The following is a 23,365-nucleotide window of genomic DNA, read 5'->3' on the forward strand; positions in this document are numbered from 1 at the left end:
AACAAATTTTAGTTACAACCAACCAGAATCTAGAGGCAGAAACAGAGGGTGTGAATGAAGAAGATCATTCCATGGAATTAACAAATCTTTTAAGTTTAGCTGAAAGCTTACCTTCTCAGAACAAGCTCATTCCAATCAATGGTTTTGTGAAATTTAGCAACCTGACCAGAAAACTAATTCCTCCACCGCTCCAGCTGCAAGTTCTTTTCAATAGTTTTTGTTAACTCTACCCATTGTTATATAAGAGCTCATCATACAGCCATGTTCCTCATGAATCATCAACTAAGAACAAACACTTCTGTGAAATGTGAGTATCTTGGCATACCAGCAGATCAGTGACACCCAATTAATGTGTCTGCTCTAAAGCAGTGGGAAAGAGTATGCCTTCTCTTGTCTCACCTGCTTGAATTTACCTCTGAAAATCAGAGGAAATGGGTAGGAAAATCCTTCTGGGTAACAGTTCCACCAAGTGAGGAAAGAATAATACAGACCGTGGGTACATCCTCTAAGCTAATTCTGGACATTTTTTTCTTTACACTCTCAAACACAGATCTTCATAAGTTGGGCCCTTGCTCTCACAGAGACTAGTTGAATATCATATTTCAAGTATTTGTCTTTTTTTCATAATCTGTTAAATATTTGTGGTTTTATGACATGGTATTCGTTTTTGTCCATTCGGGCACCACAATACTGTCTCACAACTTGAACAGTAATATTTTGAATGGCAAATAACCATAAAAAGGTTCAGGAAATAACTTGTTCAGTAACTTGGAAAAAGACTAATATGGAGTTAGTTGAGGAATTTGAATACTTGTTACAATATCCTAGATGTATAGAGCATTCCTGGAAGTGAAAGGTCTTGAATTGAGGTCTTGAATTCCTGTAGATTATGTCAGCTGGGAGGAATGGTTTGTGGTGATTCAAGTAATTAACTGCACCTTGTTAGGTGTTTGAAGAGCTGGCTATAAATGAATCAAGTGTAAGAATACTATTCAACATATGACTGGTAGAGAGATACACTTTGTGAATATTCTTAAAGTACACAAAGACAAAAAAGGAGCCTTCTGAATAGATAGTAGATTGTTGCTGTCACAAAATATAGATTATTTTCATAAACTAACTGGAAAGCTATCTAGAAATTAACATTCATTGTAACCTGGAAGTAATGAGCTAGTGCATGGTATTGAGGAAACAGAACGGAAGAAACTGTTAGGCAGGCTCAGAGAAGATGGACTGATCCAAACTGTCCAAAGGGATATCCCATACCATGTGATGTCATGTTCAGCACCGAAGACTTGGGGAAAGGAGAAGGAAGGGACATTTGTGCTTATAGCAACAGTCTTCCCAAGTGATTGTTATGCATGCTGAGACCCTTCTCTCCAGGAAGTGGCTAAACATTTGCCTGCAAGTGGGAAGCAGTAAATTCCTTAATTTGCTTTGCTTGTGTGTACAGCTTTGCTTCACTTACTAAACTGTCTTCATGTCAACCCATGTGTTTTCAGCTTCTGCTCTTCCAATTCTTTCCCCCATCCTGCTGGGGCAGGAGGGAATAAGCAAGCAACTGGGCAGGTACTTAGCTGCTGGTCAGATTCAACCTGTCTTAAGTACTGTCATCAATTTTTTGATTATTGGAGCAAAATCTCTTACAGTTGCAGTATCAGATTTTTTTTTTTTTCCTTCTGTACAGATGTAGTTCTGTGGTGCAACTTTTAACTTTTACAATTTCTGTGTATTTTTATCTAACACCTTAGCTGGCTTGTTGTATTTGGATCTAAGTCTACAGAAGAGAGAAAGAAGAAACCTTGTACTTAATTGCATTTGGAGATCTTCCTTTTTGTTACTCTGCTCATTTGTGTCTCTGTATTGTTATTTCGTATATGCCATGGCCTTTCTGCAAGAAGATATCCTGAGATGGAAAGCTGTAGTATTGTAACTCAAGGAAGAGCCTTCTGCCAACCCATCAGATGCCCCAGGACTGTATCAAGCAGTAGCTGCACTTTGCCACAGCAGATGCATTTGATGACTGTTAAACTGCAAAAGGAAGAATATAGTCCAGTCGTGGTGTAAGTGAAAAACTGTGTTGCCAAACAAAGGTATCTGAAGGAAGAACAAATTTAATGCAGATTATTAAAGAGATAGTGTAGACTGCATATCTCATTTACATGCATAGAATTAGTTTAATACTAATTACATCTGGAAAATTCATGGATGTTCATCAGGTTTATCACAGAATAATGCTGTGATAGCCACTCCAAGGATTCCAGACTATATTTTAGAGCTTAGATGAGATGCAGGAAAATAATTGTACTTGTAGATAATTTGGCTCTCTATTTTAATTAGAAAAACATCCATATTAAGTAGTTGCCACTGTTTTGCTTCTGTAGCTATGTTCCCACACAACTAAACTGGACAGAGAATGTACTGGTGTCTCTCAGATATTACAGACACAAACATTCCTGGTGTAGTTTTGCTTAATATATAAAGTTTAAAAAGAATGAGTGAACCCTGAGAAACCCCAAGCAACAAAATATGGGTAAAATATACTTTTCTGTCTTAAATACAAAGTTTCCTGCAGAATCAATGAAAATAATGTATGTATCATGCAGAATCCAAGGATATTTTAAAACTCATATCTAGGAGTACTTAAATTTTGTTATGTCCTATATTGTCTTCTGTTGTCATCATATGTCACTGAAATACAAGTTAAAACCTGTATATGAAAGAAAATGTGAAAAAGACAAGTTTTTCTTTTTTAAGGTTAAATAACATTTTATTAAAGCAAATATTCCTTATTTTAGTAATATAGTGGAAACATCAAACATCAGTTGGTGAACTTATTTTGAAAACTTTACTTTAAAACTATCACCAAATAGCTAAGACAAACTGAATGTGCTGGAAGCAGAGAAAAAAATTCATTAAGCCAAGACTGAAACGAAAGTTCTAGTATAATGGCCAATGGCCACCAAATAAAAAGTGGTAGAAGAATTACACATGTAATTGATTACATGTGCCATATATTCTGTTTCTGATATGGTATGAAAAACAGTTTACTTGATGTCACACAGGAGAGCCACTCCTCTCAATATCCAGTGGTCTGGAGACACAACTGTCCTTAAGTAGATCACTGTAATATAGTTCAGATCTGTCCTCTTGGGCTTCTTGTAAAGAGGACAAACATAGAGCTTGGGATCCTTAGGACTGGTTGTATTAACAGCAAATATACGCACTACAGGCAGCTGGACAAAAAGAATCTTTGGTGTAGATTCAATGAGTTTGCTATTTCGTTTGTCCCAGCCTGCACCTTCCAAGTATAGCCCATAGATATATACTCCTTCCTGTGTAAAGAATAAGCAGATACATCACACAAAACTAAAGCATATGTCTTATAAAATGAGTAATTGGTTTAAAACGTTAAAAGGAATATATATTTCATAGTAAAAAATATCTGATACTGAATCTCTTCAAACTATAATATCATCCTTTTTCAGAAGATAATGCTACTGAAATGGATGGCAATAAAAGTTGCTTAATGAAGTCCATAAACTACAAATATTGATCTAAAGTTTACTGTAAATACCAAAAATCAAGAGGTGGTACAATGAAATGGCTCTTTTAATAAAATATTTTTGTAACAGCAAAATAAAAAAAATGAAATTCTTTATATCTTCATACTTATTTATCTTCTATGCTGAGCAAAAACAGTGAGATGAAGACATTAGTAACTTTTTCCTCTATTAATTCAAAATGACTGACTGAGGCACAATGTAAATTAAATACCATAATTAGTACTGAAACATCTTTGCATTGCATACATACAGAAGGAGGTGCTGTGATCTCTTCTTTGTTTTGCTTTAGCACTTCATTATGTATTGTAACCGTATCTAAAGCCCAGCCTTTATGTGCTCGAGTTGCTTCTTGTCTCATTGCTGTCAGGAATCCTTGAGAAATTAAGCCAGAGATTTAGTATATCTCTTACAATACAAAGAAATAATCTTGCTCAGATATCTGCATGGTTCTGCGCTGAATGTTATAGACAGATATTCAGAGTTCTATTGAAAATGAGCACCCTGACTAATGATAGCAAACTTTGCTTTGAGGCCAAAATAGGAACAAATGACAAAAGTGGCATAGAATGCATTACACTAAGAAAAATATTTTTAAATGGCAATAAAATAATACATATATCTATATTATTATTTTTTTTTGCTACTGAATTATTCAGTTAACAAATGTTTGCTCAGTATACTGACTTACAAATTATCGTTAGGCAATCAACAACATGACCTATGGTAGAGATGTGTTTCAAGGAGGAATGTGAAGGCAGACAAGATATCAATTATGTGAACTGATATTTATGTAAAGGAAACTTAGGAAAATGGCAATTTTTTCAAAAATGAAAGAAGTAGGAGAATAAAATAAATGTCACTGATGGAAAACAGAAAAGGCGTGCCTGAATGTGATAATAAAAATAACTGTATGAATGTGGAGAATCTAGACAAGGCAGTGCCTACAAAGGATGAAAAATTTATGTTTCATTAGTGAAGAAAAGGGAGTCCTATACAGAAATGAATGTAGAGGATGACACAATCAAGCAGGAAGTTAGATGATATTTTGAGTATTGGTTTGAACAGACTTTACAGAGGTTTGCTGTAAAACCTCTCTGTGCTGGTAAAGGGCTAAATAGTACAAGCACAAGATGACAAATAACTGGGCAGCAAAGAGGTTTGGATGTGTGATAAAGGAAATAGCTACAAAAATGGAACACAGCAAATGGTTGTTTCTGCATAAGTGTCTCAGAAGATGACAGTGCAGTCACCAAAAATACAATAGCTGCTATTTTGTGCTACTGGATGAAGAACTACTTGGAGTTGTCAGAGAGAGATTGAGGCAAAGAGAGGAAAGTTAACAATAGAGAACTGCATACTTAAGAGTGATTACTGTAAAGACTTAAAGATGACATAGCATCAATTTCTTCTTGATAGGGCATAAAGGAGAAGATGACTAGCATTTTGTGGGCTGTCAAGTATCTACAAGGAGGAGAAACCAACAAATGAAGTACCGACAAGCCAGGGGGGAAATCATGAAAGTACATGCATGCAGTAGAAGACAGCATTTCAGGATTTAAGTAGTTTTTTAATATGCTAATTAAGACAAAGTAAATTAGAAGCTAAGGTATTTGTCACAGCCAAAATTTTCATATGTGATGTAAATACAGTTAATGTAGTACGTGAAATGAACATGTATTTATTTCTCAAATACTATTTATTCTGATAAAAACAGTGCTATTTAGGCTTGTAAAGTTTGCTAAAAAATTAATAATATCTCTATAATATGACACTTGTTTTTTCATAAGCCTGTTCTTTCCAAGTGCCATGTCTATCGAATGGAATATTGCAGCACCATTAACATACGTTCTCCGTAAATAATGATGATTTATAGGAGAAAAACACTGATAATCCTAAAAAATCACAACAGGTTTAAATACAATCATTGATGATACTTTATAGTACTATAAATAGATTTTTCCAGTAAACTGATAAAATACATTCCTCATGTTTTAATATTATAATGTATTTGTCAATGCTATGATAGATTTAGAGCTTGATTTACCAGTGCAATCAGTCCAGATTTTCCTGCAGTGGCAGCAAAGTACAGTCCAATATCAGCTTTGCCTCACACCTATCAATTTTTAAACTTTACTGTATGATTTGATTTACTCAGAATTTCCTGGTGAGCAGTGTTATGAATACAGTAACTGCACTTACCTCACCCCCTAGCCATAGCACACCTTTTGTGCTTAGCAGACTTATTTCTCCATCTACAGGACTAATCTTTTTTGGAACACAGAGGTTGAAGCAATCATCAAGTTCAAGACCATCTGTATCACAGATTTGTTTGCTATTAGGATAAACATTTTCTTTGGTCAGAAGAATCTGGTCCATTATCTGCTTCTATACCACTGCGAGTGCTGTTCCTGAATTACCAGAGATTACTATGCTTACCAGATGTGCCAGTTATGATATGAATGGAATGATTTTTTGACTGTCATTTCAATACCATCTTTTAATGATAATTTGGATGTGCTCCAGGCACCTCAGCTGTTTCTAACAGTAACTCCAAAAAAGACTTTGAAATTAGTGCTTTTTATAGTCCTGGTCACAGAAATATCAGTAAGAATAAAAGCATTATCATAGTAAAGATAACTCATAAAATATTCACGGATTTCAGAGGTTACTCCTAATGAAAAAAAACCACCTCATAGCTCTTACAGAGGAGAAGTTTCTTACAACAATTTTGTATGGGCAGTTGTGTAGATCAAATGACATTCTTCTATGAACGTGAATGTAATAAGGTAGCAAGGTTTGTTACTCATGCAGATGGTTACAATTGGTATTTCTTCCTCTTTCTTATAAATTATAAATATACAAAGCTATAACAGATAGTGATAGATAATGTTTACTTGTACTTTGCAGTATATCTTTGATGAATTTGAACAAATTCTTCATTAAATAACCTGCAAAATGGAAACACTGTGAAAACTACAGTTTGATGATTCTCTGTGAAAGATAGATAACTGCTACAAATTCTGGTATAGCTGCATGGTCATAGAATCATAGAACAGCCCTGGTTGGAAAAGACCTGAAAAAATCACCTAGTCCAACCTTTTGTGGGAAAAGGAACCTAGATGAGATTATCTAGCATCATGTCCAATTGTATCTTGAAAACCTCCAGCAATGTGGACTCTACCATGTTCCTGGGGAGGTTGTTCCAGTGAATCGTTGGTCTTACTCTAAAAAGAGTTTTTCTGTTGCTTCTGCACAGCATATAAATAACATCTTGCTCTAGATTAAAGTTCTTTAATACTTGAAATTTACAGTTTGGAATGAGTTAAACAGTTTGAAACCATGGGAAAATAATATTTTCTTTAAAAGCTCTATCATTATAATTAAATATATTTTCTTCAGAAGCTGTATCATATCATTCTACAATATGTCAACAAGATAAAACATTTTATTTGTTAGCTACATGTTCTAGTTCTTGTAATATAAAGACTGTTTAATAAAAATTGTGTTTACGGGTCAGACTAAAAGACCATCTGTACAAGCATCCAGTCTCTGACATAAGACAAAGGTGGATGCTTAGTGAAATAATATTACAACAGGCAAAATGACACATAAATCCTTTCCTTTCTATGTTCTTCCAAGATTCTGGCAATCTGGAGCTTAGGGACCTCCATACTCAAAGGTTAAGTTTGGACAGTCGTGTTTATTGCTACCACTGGACCTGTTTCCCATGACTTTATCTAATCTCTTATTTGAACCCATTTATCATCTTGGTTTCTATGACATATTCTGACAGCGATGAAAACATATTTTCTAGGTGTTATATTAAATTAGATATGTAATAAAACCCATTAAATTATGATTAAATGCATTATTACTAAAGTCCTTTCAGTACCCTTACCTTGTGGATTAAAGAATCCGGTCATCCAAAACACATTTGGTCTTCCTTCATATATCCATGTAGAGAACTGAGTATTTCTGTCCAAAAATTCAGTAAACCAGAAGCCGAGTGTTGAAGAATCCCAAGATACTCTTTTCCATGCTTGAGGAATTCGAGCATCATACATGTTATCAAGTGCATCTCTCAAATTCTAAAGGAATGAAATTATAATATGTGAAGCAAAGCAATCAAGGTAATAGTTTAAAATACAGTATTCCATAATTAGTAAATATGCTTTACTTGCCTCACTCATAATAATAGTTCCTTCTATGGCTAATTTAAGATCATTCAAAGTGTTGCGTAGTATTGTGATCACCTTTTGCATTCGGTCAATTTCTTGCCGAAGAAAAATATTCATGGAGTTAAGTTGTCCCATTTTAATTAAACGAGCTTTTACCTAAAATATAGAAGCACGGAAGAAGGAATTTAGTGAAATATGAATTGTTGAAATACTGTTGTTATGTAAAACTTCTTAACTTTCTTGTATTCAGAAAAGTAAATAATAGACTTGCACTTCCCATTATCCAACTAACTTTTATCCCCTTAAAACTGTTGCAGTTTTTATTTATTTTCTGATGCTACCCAATTTCTCATGTTTTTTCTAGAATAGGACTTCACCCAGAAGGCCCAGGAGACTGCTGTCACAAAAAGTCAAAACTGATTTTTTCTGTGTGTTCACATGCAGCTTTGGAAGTCCAAGCATAGTCTCCATGACATAACTCCATGATCAAATGTTAGAAGTCTTGCTTTTAAGTAAAAAAGCCTCATATTGATTCACACTGATAACAATAAAGATGTTGATTCCTTGCCTGAATCTGCTATATGATCTTTCTTTACAGTTCAGGGTTTATTTTTTGGAATGTTTTATGTGAATATTCAACAGAGAGAACAGTAAGAAAACAACTTAGGTTAGCTTGCCTCATGAGGTATGTAATCTGGAGGAAGTTTCTCTAGCATGTCTTCAGCTAAACGATAAACAATTGCTTCACGAGTTTCTCCAGATCCTGCACCGCTCTCTTTAGGCTGAATGTTGGTAATAGTATCTAGAACATCAGCTGCTGTATTACTCTGGTATCTGAGATGATAAGAAATATGTTAAAAATTATATAGGATTTTTTAATAATTAAATGATACTTTTTAGAACATACAACAGTTGAGAAAAAACATACTGTGTCATCATGTTAAATCAAAATTCCCCAAAGAAAATGTTTTTCTTTGTGTCCTGCACCAAGGTGAACACACTGATTGCGAACAACATTCAGTTTTCCATGGTTATAAGGAATATGAACTTCCCTCTATGCACCCTGTTACACACTTGCTGTTTTTCTAATTCAGGAGTAGGAAGAAGTTCTGCAAGCTGAAAATGTGAGGTGGCAGTAAAACCTATCATATGGTTTCTAGGGATTCTGAGTAAAGGGAAGAAAATGGCATATGCCTGATAAGGACTTCTAAACAGTTATTTGCTGGGAAGAAGCAACAGAAGTTTTGTAAGAAGGAAGAATATTTTCCTCATTTAGTAACTTCTTAAAAGTGGAATGCAGAGGAAGGAAAAGGTGGAGGCATAATTCTGCAAGCTACCTCTTTACTAATTAGTAAATTCATTCTGCTTTGAGTTATTTCAGGATTAATGATAAAAGCTGCTAGATTTACAATGTTGGAGATGAAAACCTTCTATTCCATAGTACAGCATGGGCAGTGTTAATGTAAATTTATTCAATATGTTGAGACCTACTTACGTAATATCAGCATTAGGATGGAGACCAAAGACCTTTGGGCTGTCCATGCCAGGGAGTGACTGGATGTATTCAAAATACTGTTCCAGAGTTTTGCACACTGGAATTTTATATCCAGTGTAAAAACAGAAAGTGCTGTCAAACATCTTTTCATTAAACCATACCTGTGAAAAATCCAGAGGAAAACCACAATTACTTTGCTATTTAGAGGGGTTTTTTTCTCATGTTTATTCTTAGAGAACTAGGGTTCTTGTTTTAATTACTACATCTAATTTTACTTGAATACACAAGTAAATCATTAAGATTTATGTCTTCTAAGTTTGTGTTCCAGCTAAGTCTTTTTAATAGTTTCTGTTCCTCACTGAAGATAAACCAATGGGAAGAACCTCACTGCCAAAGAATGATGTTTTGAAAAATTCATTTTACTCTGAAGAGTCTTATAAACTGATGAAGTAGTGCATAGTCAGCAGAAAGAAGGTCTTCTGATTTCTGTAGTGCAGCTGCCAATAAAAAAGACAAATAACTCTACTTTCAAGGTCTCTTACCCTTGCAAAGCAATTAAGAAGACGCTTATCAAAGTCATCTGTGACTCGGCCTCCATATTGTACTTCTCCAATCATGTAGCATACTGTGTTCCATGATATCCCCTGGATGGAAGTAAAGTAAATGAAAGACTGTAGTTATAACATGTAAGAAGGTGGTATCCAGCCTGTAATTTCAATATCATCTGAAGCTCATAAGGGTCTGAAATGTAATCTGAAAAGATCATTGTTGGAAGAAAAAAATAATACTCTATTTCTTACGTATTTTCTGAACTCAGCTCTATAATTTTATAGTAAAGTTGGGCTTGATCCTGCTATTAGAAATATATCTCAGAATTTCTTGTGTGACCTGAAATCGCTCCAGCTACTACTGCCTCTCCTCTTTCTTTACTTTTTCCCCTTCTCCCAGTTTCTCATCATTCTCTATTGGCAAGGTGCTGCTTTGCAAGGAATGGCTATTCTATTACATTGTTTCCTGATAAATAGTGGAAGACCAAATGGCAGCTATAGAGAAGTTTGATTGGCTCTGTCAAACTATAAATATTTTAGATTCCTTTCTAAAACAGATATTGTATAGACCTGTTAATATTTTAGATATGGTACTGAAAACAAAACAAAACAAAACAAAACCCTAAAACAAACAACCAAGTCAACAACAGATAAAATTCTTTAATTCTTAACTATTACGTATTTTTACATGACTGATAGCTCACAAAATATTTCAACTGTTTTACAGAGAATCTGAAATTTTGATCATTAGAATCTGCACTGAAAGAATAGCAATGAATAAACCATTATGAATAATAACATGAAGAAAAAACAGAGATGCTGTACAAAGCAATTAAATATACTGTATGCAAATTTTAGTATTCACCTTCTTGATGTCACATTCATCTAGGTGATTTTGTATAAATTGAACACTGGCTGTAAAGTCTGCTGAGTTAAATTCATAGGGAATATTCCAACCCAAAGGCCCAAACTTGCGTCGTTCCTTAGGAATACAATTAAAACCAAATACATTTATGAAACAACATATCATTTTGTTTCAATATTAAAGTTCAATAATAATAATAACAACAGTGAAGTAAAAAATTGAACTGAAGAAAGCTAACCTGAGAAACCTCTATGTGCCTCGTACACATCAGTAATAAACAAAGTTTATTATTAAGTTACACCATTGAGGGATAAATATTTATAGAAAAAGCAACAGAATAGTTTATTGTTACCTTTCCTAATCAATGTATTAGTCATAGGTTTGAAATGTCTCGTGTCTGTGTGGATGGTGAGATTTTTGTATTAAGTAATTAATTTAAAGAATTACCAAATCTCTTCATTTTCAGCACACTCAATTCAGATTTCTAGTTCTCCATTTTTTTCTACATATACTGTCTACTAATGATAGTTTCAATTTTTCAAGCTCCTGTGTTAATATTTACATACCCAAAGGCTTCTAAGTTGCCCTTTTGTCTTATTGTTTCACTGTATTGTTTTAATACATATTTTTCAAAATTCACAACTTTATTATAAGGCTGTCACCATTACATTATTCAAATTTATTATTGCATATATATTTGAAAATAAAAAGCACTTGCAGTAACAGAAAAATAGTTGACTATAAGAGAATATAATCTGCAGCCCAAACATTTTAAACATCCAACACTATTAGGTTTCTCACAACTTTGTTTTAGCCATCTCAGTTATATTGCTCAATGATTTTCCAGATTGTAGAACAAGTTAATCCAAGAAGTTAAGAATTAAATTGCTGATTAGTGTTGACATTTATTAGATGAATAATTTTAGAATGTCAGTATTATGCTGTCTAACTAAGCAATAACATATTTATTACACTTTAAATTACCAGGTCAGGAAGACTGACAATCTTCATCACCTAGTTAAGTAACATTTAGGTACCTTAGCTACAATATTTAAAAACAACTAGAATTGAAAAAAAAAAACCAAAACACTTCTATTTTTTCAAAATCAAGTATTGTTTATAACCAGATGAGACAGCATTAACCAATAAGACCCTGCAGAAAGGTATAATGATTTTCTGCCAGATTCTCTGAATTACTTCTTAAATTATATTTATCAGAGCTATCTTGTCACCGAAGGACATTGGGAATTGGTCAGTTTAAAGGCAGGGCAATGTATATATTGCTTGCTGATTGGCAATCCATAAATAAATGTTCTGAACAGATGAATAGCTATAATGTTTTTTAAAATAACTGATGGTTTAATAAAATGAGATATTCCAGTTCCACAAGAACAGTATAATCCTGAAGCAGCACACAGACCAACTTTCTCACTGTTTATAGAAAGGCAGAAGGAAGAAAATAATGCAGAATACTGTATCTTAATAGGGACCTCCAACAAACTGTCCTTCTCTCCCCATCTTTGCTACAATGAAAATATGAGCAACCTAATAGAGCCTAAGGTTAAACGGTGTTTTATAACTATTTTGAGATCCTTGATGAAAAGAAAGTGTATGCAGAGAGCTCAAAATATTAGTATTTATTGTGTTCTCAAAGCTTATATATATTTAAAGTAAAAAGTATAGATATAATTGTGCTCACATTGGAATTAATGTAGAAAACACATCGACGCAGATAAAATAAGATAAAAACAAGACACTAAGTGATAGAATTTAATTTAATTTTGGCCATCTAGAAAGTAGACAGTTACTCTAAGCTAGGTATCTAGATTGCCTTTAAAATCAATGGACAGAAAGAGTGATATATCTTTAGAAAATTATTCACTCTTTTATAGGGAGCCAGCTAAAACAGATAAGCTGATTTTCTTTTTTGGGGTGCTTATCTATTTCTACTGACAACCAAGAGAGCTTTTTCCTTTACATCAAACCACTCACTTTTGCTCAACTAAAGTTAGATGAGAAAAAAACCTCATTCTAGATGCTCATAGTATGAAAATTGTGTAAAATTTATAAAACAATTAAGAGAATAAGGAACCTTGAAATATAGATTATAGAAATTAAAGCTTTAGTCCTGCAACATGATGCTACAACAAATACCAGAATGTGTATTTTCAGGAACATCTGTTAAAGTGACTCCATATATTATAAAACTGCAAACCTTGTAAGAAATACCTGAACAGTAGAATGCAGGAAAGCTACAGTGTAAAGCAAAGGTTTCCACATAGGCACATTGCTAACATCTAACAGATCTTGATTAATTCCAGAAAATGTTCTTTTCAATCCGGCACGTATACCTTGGGGAGGTTCATTTGTGAACTTTATAGAAATCTGTCATGTGAAAAAGGTAAAGAAATTTTATTTGTTTACTGAAATAAAACCATTAACATATGAAAATGTCACAACCATTAGTTATAAATAAAATGTAAATGGCTGAAGCATTGTAATACAAAGTTCATACGTAGTTTTACTATAAACTGCATAAAAGGAGTACATACTAGATTAGGCCAGAAAAGATTTTGCATGCAGACCTTCAGTTTCTGTTGGTCAGAACCATCACTGACACTTGTCCATGGATCTAAGAATTTTCATCAACAACCTGGAAGCAGTTGCCATGCTTTTCAGAAAGCATCATATGGTGCTCTATCCCTAATTCAATGACTAAATGGTGGAAGAGAACTATTCAGAGTAGATGACAAGACCTCTGTTGTATTTCTGGTCCCAGGACTTCACAGTAAATACAAAGAAATCTTACATCTCCTCAGGTCAGGTCTTTGTGTTCACAGTGTCTATTCTGGACTCTTGCTATGTCTTGCAGTGGTAAATTAGATTCACCTGAGAGTGTTCCAGGGCACTCTGGTCAGCAGGCATGTAATCCGCATTTGTGGTAGTAAACTGCCACAGCTCCTTAGAACACAGCCCCTTAGTTTCATGCAAACTGCTTAATGGGAATAGTTGCTACAAAATTTTAACTGTCAAACCATTCCTGAAAATTATTTGGAAGAGTGCTAGTTAGCACAGGTTTTCACGTCAGAGAAGTACTCACCCCTACAGACTACTGCATTCCAGTGCTGGAGAGTGTCCATGGGGAACAATTGAATCTGTTAATTCAGACACAAACTGGCCTTACCAGAATCTCTATTCCTTGAGACACTTTCAAATGCTGGAAGAACCCAAACAAAAACTAAGTATTTTTCTACTCCAACAGTAAGTAAGTACTTGTCTGCCTGGCTTGGGCAACACGGTAGCATGCATTGAAAAGCTAGTAAACGCCAGGCTGCCAATGGGCTGAATGCAAGCACAGCTGTGAACTGCTTCTACTTCTGAGAGACACTTAATGGAAGACACTCATGAACATGTACTTCACCTGGCAGTTTTACTAACTCCATATTTGTGGTAATGAACTTCAATTATTTTTAAGGAATGGCTTTTCAACTTCAGTTTCACAAACTTATTTCTGGGCTGCATTGTCAGGGCAAGCTGTCTCAGAGACAAGCCTTCTGCAAGGACCTATCTGCACATGAACACATTAGAATGTTGGGAGTGAATGGAAACACTTGCTAACGAGTCTTTGCACATTTCAAAGTATATTTTGCTCAGTTTTCCATTAATGCTCCGTATATATGTATATTAAAAAAATATTCTCTCCTTTCTTCTGACAAGGAGCTGATCTTTGGTTCGTCAGTTATTAGTTTTCTGGAATCCCTGCAAATGTTAGTATTTTAGCAAGTAACTTGACACTATAGACTAGGAAATCACATGTGAAACATTTGAAATAAATGCAGAGAAGATTTATCTGGCAACTCTCTCAGTTCTCTACTCTCACTTTTGGCAAACAGTAGGTTTATATACCTCAATATTCATAAATCCCTTGAAGATGCAGAATGATTTAATTTTATGATGAGAGGATACAAGAGAATGTAGATCCATACTGAGGTTGTCTCCAGGATTCATTCGAGAAAGGAACCCTTGCCCTTCTTCACATCTTAGATATCAGGTATGATACCTATTTTTATTTAGAGAGAATGAGACACTAAGGAGACTCCCACTGTTTTTAAGAAGAAAGGGGTCTATGAACAAAGGTGTCAACATACAGCTATTACCCTAGACATTAACTAGCATTATGACCTGCTGTGAGAGTGCTAGGAACTATCATAAATGACATAAATGCATTTTATAAGAGTTTAGGCAATTTTCCTGGTACTGATGAAACATGTCTCCCTGAGATCTACAGAACAACCATTTATAGTTTATCCAAAGAAAAAACAGGTTACTTCTTGGTAGATAATGTTCTTTGAGATGTGCTGTTCATGTGTGTTCTGTCTCCTTTATCCTTTATTTCAGATAAGGAAATCTGGAAGAGTCTAAGAGCAGTTGCGGGCATTACTCTGTTCACAAAGCGTCTGGTTTTGCAAAAAGGGATACCGGTAAAGCCTGATAGTTTTGATTAAAGTGTTTCTGTGTACAGAATTAGTGTGAACTCACATATACATAATGCATCTTTGAGAACTTCCAGTTATTGGTAAATAACTTTCCTGTTTAAAGTGATATTTGCATTGTAATGCAAGTTAATTTCCTCTTGGGTTTGTGCTGGGTTTTTGTTTTTTTGTTTTGTTTTTCTTCCCATTTATTTAATTTCCATTTACACATTTAATTTAGTAATTTTGATGATATGAGGTACCTGAATTAAGTGCTTGAACAAACCTGTAGCAGCGCAATTGGGAATTTAAGATGTGGCTCAGTAGTTAGCCAAATTCGAAATGTCTCATTCTGTATTTCAGCAGTAAGAAGTGTCTCCAGTAGTTCGTCCATGAAATCCAGTCCAAGATGACAATTCTGAAGTAACACCCAGCCTCCCTAAATAAGAATATTGACTATTATATAAGATTTAGAACAAGTTATTTATAATGCTAAAACCAACTGTCTATATTAGAATCAAATTTGGTCTTGCATCCACTTTTTTTTTTTTTTTTGAGTTTTTTGACTTTTGGTCTGTTCCTAAATATGTATTATCATTTGATTTGATATGATATTGCTACAGTTAAAGCAAATAGGAAAAGTTAAGCCAAAGTTATTTCCACATCCTATTGTTCACAATGAAAATAACATAACCAGAACCAATATTCTAAGTAAAGTATCAGTGCTACCTAGTGGCAAAAAGAAGTAATTCCTGTCCTCTCCCAGCAAAATACCAGTGATAAGCAATCCTGCCATTACATCCAGAATAATGTGAGTGGAAAAGTAATAGCTGAAATCTAAGAAATATATCTTTTTAAAAACTTATTTGTTAATAACATAATTTAAAGTAAGTGTAAAGAGGTAATAACAAGATTCTAAAACTTTTCAACTGCAATTAGTTTATCTGTAATAAATGCATTTGCATTGAATTCAACCTCCGCATATTAATTTTGATCTTATTCAACTCTCAAATTGCCTGAAAGCTCTATTTTGATTATTATCTCTCTGTACTTCTGCTTATGAATTTAAATTCAATCAGTTTTTGTAGCATCACTTTAGAAGCCTGATGAATCAGAAGCCTGCTATTAAAACGGAACATTATTTAATCAGTTCTAAACAGTGATGTGTGGATTTCATTACAGCTTGTAATTTCATTTTGATAATTTTGTTTTAGCCCATTTAAAAATAAATAAATAACATTCGCTGACAAAATGTAATTGAAATATTTATGGTGAACTGATGGATATTAAAAAACAAAACACAACAAAACAAACAACATTAAATGAAGGAGTTCTTCTTCCTTCTTTTATGAGGATCCACTTTTTTGAGCAAGATATTTAACCAATTTGTCACATTTCCACATGAATCAGGCTTAGTTTTTGAAAATTATCTACCTACCTGCAACACAGCACAGCAGTTTTAATCATATTATATATCCTTGGCCAGAGGTAGGAAAAAACCCAGATATTTGTGTTCATATTCACTAATTCTGTTTTGTTCTTTCAAATCTAATGTTCACATATCCCTCCCTCCATAAAATGTGTACACTACCACAGCATTTAGTTCAGAAATTGTTATTAGTAGCTCTACTGGAGTGCTGTTTTGAGCATCCTTGTGCTTTTAATTGAGAGCAAAAAAAAGGCAGGGATGCTCCAGTTTTCACCATACCAATCAACTGGAAGTTGATGATGACCATTCTAGGCATTCAAACACAGAGAAGTGCAAGAGAAGTATGTGTGCATTTGCAGATCATAAGAAATTCTATCTGCTATAAAGAGATTTATTTTTTTTCTCTTTTTCCAAAGTGGTATACATTTATATTCCAGTACTGGTGTCACATTTGTTAGGACTTGAGAGGTTACTAGGACACAATATAGAGAACTTCCATAACCAAGGCTGCATTAGCTAGAGAATCTTGGATTATATAATAATGTCTAGAAAGTGTGCATTAAAGGCCATATACAAGTATTACATATGTCCATAATAGAAAAACACAAATGAGGCAGACTGTACTATGGTCAGATGAATAAATATCATCTGTCAAGAGTGTCTGGGGTTTTTTGCCTCAGATGAAGGTATCTCACCAATAGTAGGCAATGATCTAGTTGAAGATGTCCCTGCTTATTGCAGGGAGGGGTTGTACTAGATGACCTTTAAAGCTCTTTTTCAACACAAATTATTCTATGATTTTAAAATACACTTGGAATTCTCTGAGCTGATACTGCCTGACCTTTTATTTTTTTCTGCATGAAAGACAGAAAGTCCTGGAAAGGTTCTGAAGCACTTCAGTCTATCAGATTAAGAGGACAGGACTTTGCAGAAGCCTAAAGAAGCATTTCCTCATCTCATTATGATTAAACATAAGGGAATAAAGTGACAAAAGAAATGTTTAGTTCAGTTGGAAATTTGAAATTATCTTGATCGTGAATCTGCAACAATCTCAAAAGTACATTTGTTCTTGCAGTGTTCTGCATTGTGATCTCATCTTCACCATTTCTGCTTCCTGTACCCTAACAGGTGAGGACAGAGATCCAGAGAATCTACTGGTTGCCATGTATTCTGAGGACTTAAGTTTTAAATGTCATAATGAATTGATCTTTAACTTTTTATCTAGCATCTGATGAATACTTCCACTGTAGGTATGAAAGCATATACTGGTTAATAAATAGGTAATATGATACCAACCAAAACCTTTACTGAACACAAGTCAGTTCAGATTCCTTTATTACAAGCAGTGCTGTACTCCTAGTTCAGTAAGAACTAACTGTCGGTTATGGTCATGTGAAAAATATGTTTCATTTATCAATATAGTTCTTGTAGTCTTCTGCTCTCTATTAATGGAGATATTATAGGACTTCAGAATACTGGTATAACATTAAATCCCAGTATTTTGAGATTACAGGCAACTGTGTCTATTTGTCTTCATTTGCAACAGTGTCCACAACACTTTGAAGTGTCCAGCTGACCAGACTGTGCTGCCTTTACACTTTAACTTTTATATTGTATTTGAGGTTTCAGTTACCATCTTTTTGTAGCTGCTACTTAGACTTCTCATGTTTTTACTGTTTAAGAATATCATCTGCCATAAAAAAAATACACTACAATATTTAAGAGAAAAATTTGTAAATACTGTTTTGGAAATTCTTAGACATCCTGGGGACTCAAAGCCAAAATGATTGGCAATTAAATAAACAATGAACCAAAAACAATCGCTGGTGCGCAAGAGGCCCTCTCAATAGCACAGATGTGACAAAAATGTGAGGTGGTGTCAGGAGCCAGCACACCTTCTGTATCGATAACTTTAAGCTATGTGTGCACTCACTGTTTTAACTAATAGAAACTATGCGACGTCTAGGTAGCTCTCATAGGGGAGGGGAAAAAAATAAAGAGGTGGGATCTGCAAGTCCTTCAGGATAGAACCAGGACACTATGTCCTTTCATTGTTGGTGAACAGCATAGTGATAAGAAGGGAATGTGCTCCCTTTGAAAAGCTGTTCAATATCACTGCTGCTAGAAGGAAGTATTGACTTGGACTCCACTGCTACATGCACATCCCACAGGAGAATGTTTTTAAGGTCAGGCACTCAAGGACACTTGTTTACCCTGAGATATGCCTGATAGTAAGGTGAAAATGTAAGAGAGGTGTAAAACAGACAATCAACTTATATTGCAGTGATTTTTTCCCCACCTGTTGCATTGATGTCTGTATTAATTTGCGTGCATGAACTTCTTGTCCTTGACCCATAGAGATGGTCCTACATTCTAGAACATATTTGACAATATATGATTAATGAACTTACATTCTTGAGAAAAAGTAAGAATTTCAATTCAGTCTAAAAAATCAATGATATAAATGCACCACAACTAAGTACATTTTTATGCAAAAATATATAATTTTGAAAGTAGAATCCCTTCACCATCATATGCTACTATGTATAAATTTTCTAAACATTGAAACTTTGTAAAATAACATTCATATATGCATCTACAATATTTATGGTGTTTGTAGAAGTGAAAGACTGTGACTAACATTATTATTATCAATGGGAATTTGTGCCAAATTTTAATGAAGTAAGCCACAGTATCTGAAATATGAACACAGATATTTCTTTAAGTGTAGATAATGAGGCCACACAAATGGGCACAATACATAATTGCATTTGTGAATATACTAATGTGACTAATATTGTGAATAAACGTATCTACTTCTAGCTCAGTTTGTATGCACAGTTTTTCAACATTCCCATATAATGTAGACATGAAGTCCAGATTATATGAATGCAGATCTTGTGAGTATTTTTTATTATAAAATAATCTTGTAAGTGGATTCCTGATTCTTACATTGCCTGCAGTAAAGAGTTGAAACAAGAAAACAGTATTGTCACCATGCCAGAATTAAAAAAAAAAAAAAAAAAAAAAAAAAGTAAATATTGTTTTACAGACAGGGATTAAAAAAATATAATCACTGGGGAGGATAACAATTTATAAAAAAAACCCTGAAAACTTTACTGTCCATCTGCACACAGAATGATTCTCAGCATACCATCTTTTACTTAAAATATTATTTTATCTCTAAGATGGTGGTTCAGAAAGAAACAATAGTGCAACAGAATTTAAGAAGTACTTTTCAGAAAAAAAAAAATCTCTTAAATTACTTATATTACCCTTCTGTATCTTAACACATGACTATGAAAAATTACTTTCATACCCAATTTCAGCTTCCTAGCCAAGGAATCAATCTGAATAGTTGGGTCAGATCCCATAGACAAGAAACAGATGAGAGGTGTTCGTGTGTCACTTTCTTCCCAAGTTTTTTCTAAATTCAAAATGACTGGTTCTGTATATTTCTCATCCAAGGAATTTGCAATGTATTTCCTGGCTTGGGAAAGTGTTCGGTCTGGACACCAAGACCTAGAAATTAAAATATATACCAATGTACAAATTCACTGACTCTTCCTGTTGCAAAGACCAGACTTAAATTAGAAATTCCACTTTCATCAAATAGAGATTTTTTTCTTCATAATATGCATATATATACACACATTCATATATACGTTTGCAAGTTTGTGTTTACAGATATAGTAATAGAGCTGGTAGTCTTCCCTCTGCTTATGACTGTTCAATACTTTTCAGTTGCTTACAATTTTGCCTTAAGTAAATTATTTGCACTAGAATTTTCTGTTCTGTTACTTTCATCAGGTTAGGGCATTCTTAATTTTAAATAGAGCTTTTGTGTCTGAGAACACAAGTAGGGAAATGTAAGACTGTTCTTGTTCTTTAATAAAATTTTGCAGATATTTCATTGGATCTGTTGGTCTTTTAGGGTACAGACTCAGCTCTCTTGAACTGGATTGAATTTGTGTTGGGGATATGTCTTTATTTTTCCCATGGAGAAAAAAAAAAAAACAAACAACAAACAACTACTTTTGGCTAGAAGATATGACTTTGCAAATCTTCAATTTATAGACTTATTATTTAAATGTTTAAAACTTAGATGCTCTCCTCCCCCTTCAGAGTGTATAGCATATAACAATATAGAACTTCTTCTGTCATATTCTGGCCTTTTTTACTGCATAGGTTGAATCTGCTCCAAAGAAAAATCATGGTCTAAGTAATGAATGCTGTTGTTTTTTTTGTAGTGTCTCTGATTTATTTGTTGCAGCACTTGGAAAGTATATGATGAACATAGGAAGATATGATCTCATGCATAAGGCAGCTGAATGCTGCTTTGGGAAAATCCATATCCCAAACCCTGCCACAGAGACCCTAGTTGATGCAATAGAATAATTTACAGCACACTTTTCACATGGGGCTTTTGAATACCTGCTTTGTGTTTTCATAAATCTTTTTTTCTTTTTTTTTAATTACTTAAAGTTATTTAAAATAGTTCATTTTAAAAGAAATGAAAAAAAATTTTAAATTATGTGAATGATTCTACTCTTTCAGTGGCTTTTTGGAGAAGGTTGTAATGTGGCTCCCAGTTTCCATTTGTTGTGACATAAAGCACAGCTATAGAAAATATTTTCTAGAAATAAGTTTTTTAGACTCTTCAGAGAATAGCTCTAAAGTGAGTGAATTAAATCATGTGTCATGTGAGTGAATTAAATAATACTTCATGTCATCCAGAAATTAATATAAATTACGCTATTATGATAATAGCATACCAATAGACTGAGACACGTGATGCAATCATGTATGTTACTTCCCAAATTTCTGAAGATGCTCACCTGATGAGTAAAAGCTTGCGAAAGGTATCAAGTGAATCATTATATCCATCAGGTATAATTTCTTCCTCGGGAGCATCTTTATCAAACCAACTTTTCCATTCTTTTTCATTATGGGCTATCTAAATTGATTACAATAACACGCATATAAATATATTTCAGCTGTAGTAAAATCCCCTTGTAAATGTATATCCTGATGAGAGTCTGTTAATATATTAGGATATATTACAAGTAGCATTAAGAATATATAACATTTAAGACATACGCCATGTGAATTGCTGTTAAGATATTACAAATAGAAATTTAAGTATTAAGATGCAAGCTCTTAAGCTAATCACTTGTCCATGGATTCCCCTCCCAAACACATGCAGCTACTTAAGAAAAATCAAAAACTAGCAGAAGGATTCTATACTAAAAGAGGAACATATTGTGATTAATTTATTTCTTCCGATCACAAAGTACCAAGAGGAATGGGAAATTCTGTCCCAGTAGAGTCCAGCCAGCCAAAGAATCAGAAATTAAAAATAGCAGTCTCTAGTAAGCTTTTGACTTGAGAAAGAAGAAATCTGACCACAAATATGATCATTATTTAGGCACTTCTTAGAACCCATGATCTAATAGGACAAGGGATACTGGTGGACATTGTGAAAATTGCTATGCCGCTGAGCCTTTACTGCAGTGACTGAGAAGAGTCAGCTACTGCACTATCACTGCAAAGAGAACAAGGAACAGACTGATACCACCTGCTTTGAAATACAGTTCTATATGCCTGTTATAAACCAAAGAGCTCTGTCCAGTGGACTGACTTGGTTTCAAATAGAAGCAGTTTCAGAACAACCTAGACCAAGAATGCACTGGGAAAGGAGTGAGAAATTAACATTCAGGGACCTCTTCCAGCCACATATTTCCTGTAATGAAACTTATTCGGAGACATTCATAAACACCAAATGTCCGCTTCTGAACTATCATCCAAGTTTGAGGAAAAAAAAATATTTTATAAACAAATAGCTCAGTTCTACATTAACTGACATCAACCTGAGCACATGCTAGGAGAGTATTCAGAGGAGGTACCTTCTCAAAGCTAGGCCACAGCCAGAGATAGGTTACTGAGCTAAAGGGACTTTAGTTAACTCAGTAAAATCATTAAGCTTTCATAACATATTTCTTTGTACCATCTCTCATTCAACAACTGTTGTAAATAGTAACAGTGTGAAAAGGAACAGAGTCATCCAAATGTTGTATAGAATATATAGGAATATTCCTATAGACATATAAAGACATTTAAATACATACATAGGAATAGGACATATATAGGAATATGACTTTATTAATTTAAATTAGGCATCTGGGACTGGAGGGCTTAATTTTTAGTGGAGAAAAAAAATCTGTAACTGTCAGAAGAAAAACAAGAAGAAAAACTCAGGCAACCTCTTGAGATCTGGACATACCATTTTCAAGCTTTTTTTTCTTACCTTAAACAATTACCTGTTTGTATATAAATGAATAATGATAAAGTTGTATTTAATATGATGAGCCAAATAGAACAGCATATCTAATAGATGCAAAGAATTATTAAAAATCTCCATATTCACTTTTTTTTTTTTTTAATATATCCTAGTTGGCACCCTCCCACATTCCATCTCTATATTTTATTAAAATCACCAAATTGTCATTTTTCAACTTGTAAATATATGACAATTTTAAGTTAGTGTGAAAAGATTAGTTTAAAAAGAGGCCTTTTAGGGTAATATGCTTGCCTAAGTATTTTGGAGTGTAATATTTTGTTTGCACCAATTCTAGAAAAATCCTATAACAGAACCATTACAATCTACAAATTAAAACGAAAATACATAAGTCATAACCACGTGGCTAAATTTAAATAATGTTAGCAAGTGTACAGTGGCATGCATTTTGGGTTCTGGTGTTCTAATAACCTAGAACAAAGACCTAACTAGAATTCCTCCAACTTCTCCTATT

The 23,365-nt window shown here is 33.9% G+C and overlaps 1 protein-coding gene across 1 annotated transcript in view; it reads right to left on the bottom strand.

The window, feature by feature from the left end:
- Positions 1 to 3,047: 3,047 nt before the first annotated feature.
- DNAH8 (dynein axonemal heavy chain 8) overlaps positions 3,048 to 23,365 on the bottom strand; it is a 138,695-nt gene continuing 118,377 nt past the window's right edge. Inside the window, exons 80-92 of the mRNA XM_042789612.1 lie at positions 21,392 to 21,510; positions 19,873 to 20,075; positions 18,853 to 18,926; positions 15,411 to 15,563; positions 12,882 to 13,037; positions 10,653 to 10,769; positions 9,782 to 9,883; positions 9,240 to 9,400; positions 8,422 to 8,578; positions 7,748 to 7,900; positions 7,465 to 7,654; positions 3,817 to 3,938; positions 3,048 to 3,335 (exon numbers count right to left, since the gene is read on the bottom strand). Of these exons, the coding sequence (XP_042645546.1) occupies positions 3,048 to 3,335; positions 3,817 to 3,938; positions 7,465 to 7,654; positions 7,748 to 7,900; positions 8,422 to 8,578; positions 9,240 to 9,400; positions 9,782 to 9,883; positions 10,653 to 10,769; positions 12,882 to 13,037; positions 15,411 to 15,563; positions 18,853 to 18,926; positions 19,873 to 20,075; positions 21,392 to 21,510 (1,995 nt within the window). The remainder of the gene's footprint in view (positions 3,336 to 3,816; positions 3,939 to 7,464; positions 7,655 to 7,747; positions 7,901 to 8,421; positions 8,579 to 9,239; positions 9,401 to 9,781; positions 9,884 to 10,652; positions 10,770 to 12,881; positions 13,038 to 15,410; positions 15,564 to 18,852; positions 18,927 to 19,872; positions 20,076 to 21,391; positions 21,511 to 23,365) is intronic.

Source organism: Tyto alba, unplaced genomic scaffold (assembly GCF_018691265.1).
Source record: "Tyto alba isolate M040663 unplaced genomic scaffold, T.alba_DEE_v4.0 Super-Scaffold_16, whole genome shotgun sequence".
In the NCBI taxonomy this organism is placed as follows: Eukaryota; Metazoa; Chordata; class Aves; order Strigiformes; family Tytonidae; genus Tyto; species Tyto alba.